This window comes from Myotis davidii, unplaced genomic scaffold (genome assembly GCF_000327345.1).
Source record: "Myotis davidii unplaced genomic scaffold, ASM32734v1 scaffold513, whole genome shotgun sequence".
In the NCBI taxonomy this organism is placed as follows: Eukaryota; Metazoa; Chordata; class Mammalia; order Chiroptera; family Vespertilionidae; genus Myotis; species Myotis davidii.
Window position 1 is genome coordinate 2369835 of NW_006284436.1, and position 12451 is coordinate 2382285.

Consider the following 12451-nt stretch of genomic DNA (forward strand, 5'->3'; position numbering starts at 1 on the left):
TTGGCCGCAAGAACACCGAGTTCCAGTTCCCGCCTCACTGTGAGCATAGCAGTCCGTCATTCATCACTTACAAAAATGTAAAAGCTTAATTGTATCAGGCTTTACAGCTCAGAGGGGATTAGGACCAAAGACGGATTTACAGTATAGTGGGCCTCCCTCCTTCCCCCTGTGGCTGTGCAGCAGCTAAGATTCAGGTGTGATGCGGAGAATTTAGTGCCTGGGAAACTTGGAGTTCTGATCAGGTCTCCGCTGTGCTAATGGGTGGGAGCTGTGCCCTCAAGCCCGGCTGAAGCGTGGCTGCTCTGAGCTGGGTTCAGACAGCTTGGAGGCTGGGGCGATGCTCCATCCCCTTCCACCTGCAGCCGTGGTCCTAACATTCAGGAAGTCATGCTCTTACCCTGTGTTGTTCTGCGCAGGCAGGTCTTTCCAGGGAAGCCACTTTGGGAAGCTTAAGCCTTCAGACCTCCTGGAGGAAGCTGGGTCTCCTGCCTCGGGGGAGCTACAGCTGCGTTCACTGAGTCTGTGACAGCAGCAGGCTTCGGCGACAGACATCCAAGTTTGAACATGAGCAGAAAGAAGCCAGGAGGCCCCGTTGTTATAAGATAGACTGTATTTAGCCAGGCTGCAGAAATGAGCATTTTATGTGAATTTATGGAAAGGCTCAAGCCTGAGCTTGAAAAAACTATCTCTCCTCAAAGAGCTGGCCCTATTCACCGAATTATCTGGGGGTATTATTATCAGGAGTAAATGTAGGAGCAGTACTCATGAGCTTTTCTACTACCGGGACCCAGAAGGTGACCCGTAACCCCTGTGCATGCTAGTGAATAAGCCAGTGATCCTGAGCTACGAACACCCTTCCCTGAAGGCCAGGGAGGCAGTCCAGTTGGAAACGGGATGGATGCTATGCTACGGCTTGACTTGATGCTGGGTACTCACAGCAAACACAGAGCTTACGTTTCTGACTAATAATAATAAAGCTTTCTAGAATGTACTCATTCACATTTTAGACCAATGTCAAGCCCATATCAAAGAATGTAATTATGTTTAAGTTCAGGTGTCTTCAGTGGGCGTGCTAGTGGAGATCATTGTGAGTGTGCGGATTTGAGGGTTCTGAAGCCTCCTCGCTCCACCTGTCAGAACTGGAATCTGAGTAACAGCTTAGAAATAATGTCCATTCCCTTGATGCTCAGCCTTACAAAACCCCCTTTTTCATTTTTTTTAAATTAGCTGTCCATTTTGAGAGCCTATCATTTTGTTTGTTTGTTGTTGTTTTTGTTAATCCTCACCCCAGTATATTTTTCCCATTGATATTTAGAGAGAGATGGAGGGAAGGAGGGAGAGAGAGAAAAACATCAATGTGAGAGAGACACATTGATTAGTTGCCTCCCACACATGCCCCTACCAAAACCTGCAACCCAAGTATGTGTCCTTGACCAGGAATCGAACCCGAGACCCTTCAGTATGTGGGCCGATGCTCCAAACCACTGAGCCACAACAGCCAGGGCTCCAGAGCCTGTCATTTTAAATCAAGGCTCCTAAATGTGAATCTGTTTCATCCCAGCCCCTCCATCCTAAAGGTCTGGTTTTCCAAAGCCCAGTGTTTACATCGGCATCTACTATGATTACAAGGGTCGCTCTGGGTAACTGAAGAGAGATGGGCGCTCTGGGAAGCTGGGGATGGAAGGCACACTGAGCCCTGCCTCTCGGGCCTCACCCACCTCGCTCCTGGCACCAGGCCATGCATTTGCATATTCTTCCTGAGCAAATTAGAAGGTGCACACTCTAGGCCAGGTTTCCATGCTTAATTCCCACTAGCAGCAATGTTTCTAGTCCAGGGGGCTGATTTAGTGGCAGGAACAATGCATTTCCCTCTGGGTAGGTAGAAACAGTTGGACTCTTAATTATTAAGAACCTTTGCTCGGGAACATCTGGGTTGAAACTACTATAGTTAACAGATGATGTGGGCAGTAAAAAAAGGGGGGCTTTGTATAATGTCATTGTCAAATTGGACAGACCTCTACTTAATAATTACCAAGAAAGCAATCTAACTTGTTATTACAACAGTTTTATTGCAGATTGCTGGTTTAAAACCTTTTGTGTCAGTGGCATTTATTTTTTCTTAAAAAAAAAAAAGTCATTTCTATTCCCCTGTAATTACTTTTTGCAGCCAGTGACAACTTCCTGCATTGGACACATGGAGACATTTTATTTTTGAAGTCAGGGGTTAAATTCTTGCTAACTTATGGCTGGTTCCATCCTGCTTACCACTCTGGGAGAACTTTCCTACTTCTCTCCTACCCCTGCCTCACCCTCACCCTCAGCCCCCTTTCTCACCACACTATCCGGGATACATTTAAACACGGGAGCTTGAGGAAAGCCAGGGAGTGACTAAGGATTGGATGAGCAAAGCCCATTTGGCTTTACCGAAAACAATGGTGCCGAATGATGCAAGTAAAACATTTAACCTCAGGACATCAATTTCAGGTAGTCTGCAGGCACATTCTTAGGAGCGAACCCTTGTGATAGTTTGTAGAGGGTCTCAAGGAGAAATTGTTGTCCGTATCTTAGATTTGTGCTTACATCAGGGCGTCCTGGGTTGGAAGCAAAAATTAGATTCCCAGAGCACGTTGCTGCTGTGATCTCCTTCTGCACGCCCCCATCCCGATCTGTGTGCTTTTAGAGAACAAGACACGTGAGGAAGCGTCTTGTTTTCACGATTCTGCACTCACTCCCAAGCCTTCTCTGCCTAAACGAGACTTGCCCAGTTTACCACTTGATCTCTTCTGTGTTATTCCAGCCCCTCGTGAGGTTCTACTCCCCATTCTTTCATACATTTATTTAATCGGCATTTATGGAAGGCTTATGCTTTGCACTTTGCAAAATGCCAAGGAGATAAAGCTTGCGTCTCACACAGAAAAAACTCAGTCTAGAGGGCAGAGAGATGTATAAATCAAGGATTACCACACCAAACCACACCCATTCCCCTGTTAGTAAAAAAGCCTTGATCTGCTTTTCCCCAATGGACCTCCAACAGGGGCTGCACCTCTGCTGCAGCCTTAAGCCTAGTACCCTGACATTGGCCGACTCTCTGTGGCAGTGTCTAATGAAAAAATGTGATTTTTAACAAGGGGGACATAATTCTGCGAGCAGTGTAAATAGTAAGTTACCCAGTGTTGATATTTTGCAAACATCCAGGTGATGCTTTTAGAGCGGGGATTCAAATCTTCGATGCCTGTAAGGGGCAGGGAGCAACAAAGAGTGAACTGTGAGGTCTGAGACAATAGGGAGTGGTGGAGACTGTGGCACATTGGAGAGCATATATCTCATCCAAAGGGGCAAGTGCTTTGGAGCTCCAATCACTGTAGTCATAGGAAATGTAGCTTCAGTGTGTCATATCTTGTTTGTCCAGGAAAGCCAAAAGCTAGTTTTTATATGAAATCACCTGTTGGTATCTAATGCCAGTTAAAAAAAACAAAAGACAAAAAATGCTGTGCTGACCAAACAGAACATGTCTGCACATTGGGCTTCTGGACACCCCTTCATGTCCTCTGCTTTGATGAGAAGCATCTGTGCAGCATTCTGCGTTGAGACTTGATTTTCACTTTTGACATTTCTATATAGAAGTTGTTTAACCTTGAACAAATTGCTTAATTTCCACTTTCGGCTTTTCTATATAAAGGCCATTGGACCTTGAGCAAGTTGCCTTCCTGTCTTTGGACCTCAGTTTGTCATCTATATGAGGAGCCCAGAATCAGCAGTCTCAAAAGGGCCTCAACATCTGTGGTCGTAGCACTGTTTGTATGTAATCACTTTGGTTACATCACTCTGTCCCTCTCCTCTTTGTCCCTTTGGCCAGTGAGCAAAGGATTGTCGTGGGTCAAAGAGCTTCTTAAAAAGAGGCTCCTATAAAGTAGACTAGAATTACCTGAGATAGGGATTTCAGGGTTATGAAAGAGGACTCAGAGATCTGCTGGCAAACCCCTGCTAGGCTACGAATGTGCACAAGGCCACATAGATTTTAACAGCGTTTCTGCATTAAAAAGCTCCTTTCTTCGTATATCTAGTTGGTAAATGATATCATAGTAGTTTAAATATATTATTCATGATCACTAGGAACCATTTCTTCCGTTCTCAGCTGTAGGATCAGGTGGTTAAATAAGGATCTTTGATCCCATGAACTGCCAGAGTCCCAAATCAGAGTGGTCGTTGCTCACAGACTATCAGCAAATTGGCCTCTTCAGGATCATGCTAAGTCAAGATCAGACTTTTTGAGCTTTTGGCATTTAGCTGCTATTTACATTAGAAAATGGTTACTTAATCTTAGTAATTTGGTTCAACAGATACTGCATAAGCCAGCTGATATTTTAAACAGCTTAAGCTCCAGAAGTAACAGCCCCATAAAAGGTACATGTTGGTGGTGCTCTATGGGACGTAAATTAAGAAGAGCATTTTCCCAGCTGTACTTGGCCTGGTGTTTCAGCAAACTGTGTAATCAGCAGACATTAGAGACTGCTGGCAGGAATCAGAAAACCTGCACATCGCCGAGAGCCCCGGCACGCCTGCCTGGAAGTGGCCCTTTGAAACCTGACTGTCTGTTGAAAGCCATATGGAGGACCGTGGCCTCACAAGCTTGAATGAGCAATTGGTCTTATTGCCACCAGAGAGCAGGAGGCCTTTATCGGTACCTTACCTGTAGGTAACCCATCCGCAAGTCCAGCACATCTGATTATGGCACCTTGCTGTTTAAAACCAACCCAAGGCTTCCCGAAATCCCACTTGGAATAAGCTGCAGACTGCTTGCTGTGGCCAACAAAGTCTTCTGATTTTGCTCCCGCCTGGTGTCCTGACCCAGTCGTTATCACAGTTGTATCACTGGTCCTCAGATACCCCAAGTTCCTTCCTGCCTCAGGGCCCTGGCACTTGCTATTCCTACTCCCTAGAATGCTCTTTCCCAGATCCTCTCATCGCCTGCTTCTTCCCATCATGCTCCAGGGCCCTGTGCTCTAGTGGCACGTCTCTAGAATGTTCCTCCTGGACCATTACAGATAACACACTCTTCCAGTTACTCTCCATTTGCTTAGGGGTTTTATTTTCTGCAGAGTCCTTGTCTTCATCTGGGAATTTATTATTAAATCACTTGTATATTTGCTTATTGCCCCTCTCTGCCAACACAGATTTTTCTGGGGATGAAGATGTTGTGTATCTGTCAAGTAGTAGGTGGGGACCTTGGCAAGTTACATGAGCTTTTTGAGCCCTAGCTTCATCACCTGTAAAGTAGAGATATCACTAGAAGTCTGAGTAACTAGGCTGATCTCTCCCTCTTAGGGATATTGTAGGGACTAAATGAGAGCTCCGGGAAAGGCCATGCCCTGTGACCCAGCATCTCCTCCCCCTTACAGTGCTGGAGCTAAATGAACATCAAGTCACTTCCCCGCCTATCAGTAAGCCATTGTTTTATTATACAAAAGTATTTGGAACATAAGTGATAATGCCCATTGTAGAAACACCATTATATAGAATAATTTTTACTTATGTGAGCTTTCATTTCTCTGAGTATATAAATACGTTGTCACCAAATGGTATCATGTTGTTTACATATTTGTATCCATATAATAATATTTATTGATCTTATACCTTAAGATAGTTTTCAAAATGTCATCTTGGCCCTGGCCAGCATGGCTCAGTTAGTTGGGCATTGTCCTATGCACCGAAAAGTTACTGGTTCAATTTCCTGTCAGGCACATGCTCAGGTTTCAGGCTTAATCTCCAGTAGGAGGCATGTAGGAAGCATGTAGGAGGCATGTAGGAGGCAGCTGATCAATGCTTTCTCTCATCAGTGTTTCTCTCTGTGTGTCCCTCTCCGTTATTCTCTCTCTAAAGATAAAATCAATAAAATATTTTAAATGTTATTTTGAATGCTAATGTATTCCATATTGCATCATACTTTTTGCCTTGTTACTGCATATGTAGGTTGCTTTCAATTCTTCTTGCTCTGTGTAAATACTACTGCCTTGAACATCTTTACGCAGAAAATATTTTACAGAACCATTTATTATTTTCTTAGAATTGAACGCCAGTAAGTGGAAATCATTTATTGAGCTTGTCTGTATCGGCGGTTCCATGTGCAGTACTATGGGGAATTCCAAACCAGTTCAGATCTCTTAAATAACTTCTGCTGGTTGAGGAGACAAAATTCAGATACATGAAGGCACAGCCAGTGTTAGGTTGACTAAGGGCTGGATAATGTGGTTGCAGACAAGGTGCTGGAGGAGTTCTGAGAATAGAAAGGAAATCAGAGGGCAGCGATAGCCGCAGAAGACCTACAGGGAAGGTAGGATTTTATGTGGCATGGGAGGGTGGGTGAGGAGAGAGGAGATGCTCTGGGGGCAGGATCTGCATCAGTGAAGGCACCGAGGGAGGAAGAAGCTGGCCTCAAGGCAGCCTGAGCGTCGGGCAAGAGCTGCGGGCAGATGACGTGGGATAGCTTGGCTGGAGCCAGGAGTGACGGTGCCGCAGTCATGTGCCGGGCAGTTACGCGGAAGCTAAGGATTATTACCATCATTCCGAGCGCACAGGGGTCTGCTCGGAACAACAATATAAGCCATTTATACAAAAGACTAAAATGGAATCCAAATAACAGGTCCAGCTGCTCCAAAAACCTCCCTCCCCCTGCAGTTAACATTTTACTACCCAACCGAGAAACTAATGAATCTGGCCCAGCACCGATCCCCAGACACCAATTCCTGCTTGGGTCTGTGTCTAGACAGCTAGACCTGAGTGCAATTTGCACTTTGAACAGTCAGTGCCTTATCGCTTGTAAGAAATCAACTTTAATGGGGAAGCGGGAGGTGCCACTCCCAGCCCCGTCCACTTGGCACAGCGACTGCAGAATGAGGCTCCCTTGGATAACAACGGGATTAGGAGATGAAAAGGTTGTAACAGTGCTGGCTGTGTGGCTCTGGTCCTTCAGGAGCACTGACTGGGAGGTGTCTCCATCTCATTGCAGGCTGTGTTTTGTGAAGCTCAAGCTCCTCATGATAGCCATTGAGTACAAGTCCGCCAACCGAGAGAGCCGGTAAGTTTGCTGCGACTCTGCAGTCAGCTCACTTTGATGATGGTGAGCATGCATCCTGGGAACGTTCGGTCCACTTCTCTGTCTTGGGGTTTATTTACTTGCTTGGGACCCTAAAGCAACACCTCTCAGACCCTAAGACACATTTCCAGGCATGTTCAACCAGGCATGTTCGATGCCAGACCCGCCCGGCATCGGGAGCCCCCTGGGCCTTGAGAGTGTTCCTCCAGGGAAAGGGAGGAGACCAGCCCTCCATCCGATGGTTCCAGCGTTCACTTTCAGCTCTCTGCATAAAAGTGGGGTCAGACACTGTCCTCTTACCCCCTTTTACTGTTGTGAGCACAAAGCACAAAGGTGGACGCCGACCTCATTGCCAGCAGGCAGGGGCAGGGCCGTGATGGGAGATACGAGCTCTCTTGATAGCCGAATTACAAGCAGCCTGTTGTGGACCATATGTGCTTCTCCCGGTGCAACCGAAATCCAGGTGGCAGGATATCAGCTTCATGTAAATTAGCCGGAGGAGCAAGGCGCAGAGGCAGGGGCCCTCTTTATTTATTTATTTTGCACGTAATTACGTGCAAATGAGACTGATGAGGGACTGGGTCTGGCTGAAACAGATAACACCCCAGTCAATAGATGAGTTCACACTGGAAGAAGGAGGCATCACATTAACAAGGAATTCAGTGGATGGAACACTGTATGCATTACAGATAAAATAGAGATGATTTCTGCCACCCGTCTCCCCCATTTTTACCAGTTGTTTTGGGAGAAAGGTAACTCATTGAGACATGGTCAGGCTTTTGTCCTCTGAAATGACATCCTGGCTTGTTCCTAGTTGTAGTCAGTAAGTCTTCCTGTAGAGCAGACAGCCTCGGACACACACCTGAATGACCGCGGAGAGTGCAGGGCCAGGCTAGAAGGTTCCTTGCTATGATCGTTTAAGGCATTTCCATCATTTGGATGAGTGACCCGATAACGCCAGACCTCCAAATGTTCAGTCTGTGTGTCCATGACAAAAAACGCTGGATTGTAAGCAAGTCAATCCAATGTTCTCTGTTACCTCAACCCCAGATCAGATTGCTCCACGTCAATCTGATCAAACGTACAGCTATTATGAAAATCCAAATCAACCCAAAGGAAGAAAAAGCGGTAGATTTGGGAGCCACGTGTAGAACATGGCTGTGGCAGTTAGCACATATGTACGTAGACACATCTTTTTCCTGTTGGCAAGTGAAGAATATTATTTGCAAAATACCACTGAAAGTCCTGGCTATTCGCTGTTCAACTGATGACATGGATGTTCCTGGGACTGCTGCTTGTCCATGTTGTTGCCAACGCTCACCTGTACCTGGCGGCGGGGAGGGGAGGGAGGGTTGCAAATGATATTCTTTGTGTTGCCAACTCAGTAATTCTTTGTACAATTCAGTGTTCTCTCTTTCTTATTTGTGCATCTTTCAACAAAGTGTCCTGATGTGGGTGATGCTGAATAGCCTTTCTTGAGCATTCTGGAAGCATTTCCTAGCAAGAGACTGTACTCTGAACCTTGACCAGTCCTCTTCTACCTGCCGCTCTTTGGTCCCAAGGAGGGAAAGAAACAGGCTGCTAATGGTCCCATGGGATGCCCTGCCCCCACTCTAAGAAAACAAAATCAGAGCTTTCCCCGAAGACCAATCTTTCCTTTGATGGACCCTCCAGTTAATTCACGAATCAGAGATGTTTTCAACAAAGCCACATTTACAGATAGAGGTTTTTAGATTTTTTTTTTTAACAAAAGGGAGAAAAGAACTTGTCTGGCTTTGTTTTGGCTTTCTGTGTGCCTTTGCCAGCTTTAATCCTCAGATGTGGCTTGGTCTCAGTCTAAAGCTCATTGGTTCTTGTGGAAAAAGGTGTGTTTGAAGGAATGTGGATCATGCCTGTGAGAAAACACAGGGCTTATCAAACACAGTACCCATGTCTCCGAGAATCCAGTGCTGGACCCTTCCTGAGATAATAACGTTGATTTTTTCCCTGCATTAAAACATTTCCCATTTTCTTTCCTCTCACACTTTTGAAGTGACCAGGTGTTAAAATCCCGAGAGCCCTGCTCCTCTGTCCCACCCCAGTGCCCTAGTCTGTCCTGAATGACCTTGTCCTTCCACCCCATGATACTGTTCTCATGCTTGGCTGAAAAACCTTGTTTTCACATGTACCCTTCAAATAATTTGAAACAAAGGTTTTATTCCTTCTTTTCCTTCTGGTGTCAATTTATTATCAAATTGTTTGATTTTAAATTCTTTTCTTGTCGTTTTGCAGAAGCCGAAAGCGGTATGCACTCTTCGTTAACTTTCCTCCCAACCTCCACCCTCTATCTTCACTTCTAACCGCAGGACTAACTATTTGTCAAGAATTCAGGAAGATAGAGATTATATATATGTGTATATGTGTATATAATCTCATTCCCTTGTCAGTATATATAGATATATATCTATATATATAACTATATATGTATATTTATATATAAACCCCTCTCCAACTAGGGGACATAAAAATTGAAAGTAGCACATTGCTTTTCTTGTTTGATTTGTTGATTCTTTTGGATGACGCACTAACTTCTTTGCAGGAAACCTTAAAAAAAAGCAAAACCAAAAAGCACAATCCTGTTTTCAATCATGGCACCAATGATGGGAACAAATGCTATTCAAGTTGAAAAGGAGGACACTTCTCTCCAGCCCTCGATGTCTGTTTCTGTCCTGTCCTGATGTGTCGTGGTGTCCACCAGACTCTGCTTCCATTTGTCTGCATCCCACATCCACATTCCCAGTGAACCCCGCCTCCCTGTGTCCACTTTCTAATTGGTAGAGCAGAATTCATGTCCTTTTATCCACAAAACAGAGACCAAGCCCTTACACTTCTTTTTCCTTAAACTTATTTAGATGATCAGATTTTGCATTGTGTTTCTTGGGCAGTACTCCGATGAGTACTGTCTATTGAGATGAACTCAGGGGCTTCTGTTTTTCTTATTGTATTTGGGCATATTTCTTAATATGAAGTATTGCAACGTTCACCGTGTGACCTCACCTGTTTTGCTGCTGTTATATGTTGCATGAAGCATGACCGAATCCTCATCAATAGCTTTTTTTGTTTTTTTACCTTTTTGGGTGAATATTTCCAGTGCAGCTTCTTCAATGTGTTCTCTATCTAAGGGCGTGTTGTTGAAAACATACTGTTGAGATGCCTACTTATTCACCTTCTAAAGAGTTGTTTTTCTCTGTGGTTGTAATCACTGTCACATGTTTGTTTTGTAGTGTGTGTGTGTGTGTGTGTGTGTGTGTGTGTGTGTGTAACCCTTTCTGAAGTCAGGTTCTTTGTGGTTTTGTGAGTTGATGTGTGAAAATAGAGGTGGCTTCCTGTCAGTTCGGTATTATTGACATGATCCAACTGCGAGAAGTTACTGCAACACTTTGCATCGCCAAAGGGCCACAGTGGTTGCACCTGTGCTGTTGGCTTTGGCCTTGGAGTCCTTTTATCATGTGGTGAAGGCATGTTGTGATGTAGGCATGACTTGGCCTAAAGTGTCCCAGAAAGCAACTCGGGTTGTTCCCAGACCAAATATCCAGCATTGTCCTTGCCAAATGAACTATTTATTCTCCCTCCCATTCGGCCACTATTTTCCTTACATGCAAAATCTATTTGAAAATGCCATTTCTAAAATTGTTGGGATGGAATCAGGATAAACATGTCATTGGTGGACCACAGTGCAGGTCACTTGAGTCTGGCCGACTGGGAGCAATCTTTATGATACTGTCTCTGTGTAAGTGCCCTGGGCTCCAGTGTGCTGAGCATGGAACCCACACTGTGGAATGTGTGTGTGTCTAGTTGTGTGGGACTCCAACAGCATATATTTTAACACCCAGAGAAATGAAAAGTCCCAGAAAGGCAGCAAGAGTTGAGATTTGGGGTTTCTGGAGGCTGTGCCCTAACACAGCCCCTAAACTGCCAGGCAGCTGTACTCCCTGAGATGGGAACCAGTTGGTTCAAACAAAGTCCCACCCAACAGCAATCGCACATGACCTTGTGTGGTCAAAGAGGCCACTTTCAGGGGCATGATCCCTCTGGGCCCGGCATGAACTGAAGTCCTACATGGTTCTTATTTTCTTGTTCTAGGTAATGAAGTCCCATTAGCTTTCTAGACTAAGATATAATTGCAGTGTTACCAAATACAAAGTATGCTCTCATGAACGTGATATTTTTATAATTGCTCAGGGAATGGTACATTACACCTACCAGAAATTGAGTGGGGAGGAAAGAGATTTACACCTGTCATATTTATCCGTAATGGAGAAGAGTTTCCTTTAAAAATATCTCTTTCAGTTGAATTGCTAATAATGGGTTGTCTCTTAAATCAGCAAACAAGTAAAGTTCATGATAATTGGAGGAGAAATAACGAGATGTTTCCTAGTTGTTATCCATAAATGGTGGAGAAAGGGAAGACATCATTTTGCCCTATTAACCCCAAATCTTCACCCTAACCCAAGTTCAGCAAGAGATACACAGTGAAATGCACTGCAGCTTGAGACTTGGCACTCCCTCCCCTCCTGAAGGCACCCAGCAAGTGATGTTTCCCAGTGGACTGAGCCCTGCTAGACAGTTTCAGGAGAACGTGTCTTACATTTAAGAACATATTTCAGATCTAAGTGAGTGGTGTTTTCAATATTGAAATCAATTGCTTCAATTCCCCGGGTGCCTAGGTGTTTATATATTTGTATATTTACATATTTATGCTTTATGTCTCTGGAATATTGTTAGCTCACTTGCCATCCCCCAGAAGTGTGATCGTTCCTCCCATAGGCCTGACTGGTAGGAACTTCAGGTGGGCCTTTGAAAGATCAGCTGTGACTCCTTTTCTCCTTAGTAGAGAGGGAAAGCAACACTTTTAGAACTAAGACCAATGACTTAGGTGTTTCACTCATTCCACAAAGTGCCTATTCCATGCAGGGCTCTAAGCTGGCTGCTATAAGAAACTAATTTCTAAAAGTAAATAAAATATGATCTTGCTTCTCAGTCCTTTATGCACCTATGAGTTCCCTACAAAAGATATCTATTTATCCTATATAATGAGTGAGGAGCTGAAGAATAAGTCTACATTCAAAACTAGTCTGAGAGCAAAAGAAAAAGCATAAGAATCCTTGGGGAAGGGACCACACCAACCCTTGGCCTCCATCTATCACTGAATCTTTTCAGTGGAAATTAACAAAGCATGGAAGGAAGGGGATAATTTATAGGGTCCTTGGAAATGAGGGCAAGTCCATCCCGCCAAGAATATGTCCCTATTGGAATTCTGCTAATTGATAGAGGGAGTTTTTTCTTAGAGATTTTCTTGATTCTTCACTTGACATATCT

General features: G+C 44.5%; 1 protein-coding gene across 1 annotated transcript in view; it reads left to right on the top strand.

The window, feature by feature from the left end:
• The window catches only part of KCNMA1 (potassium calcium-activated channel subfamily M alpha 1), a 699960-nt gene that overhangs the window by 551692 nt on the left and 135817 nt on the right, over nt 1–12451 (top strand). The window contains exon 16 of the mRNA XM_006754825.2: nt 7007–7075. Within this exon, the coding sequence (XP_006754888.1) occupies nt 7007–7075 (69 nt within the window). The remainder of the gene's footprint in view (nt 1–7006; nt 7076–12451) is intronic.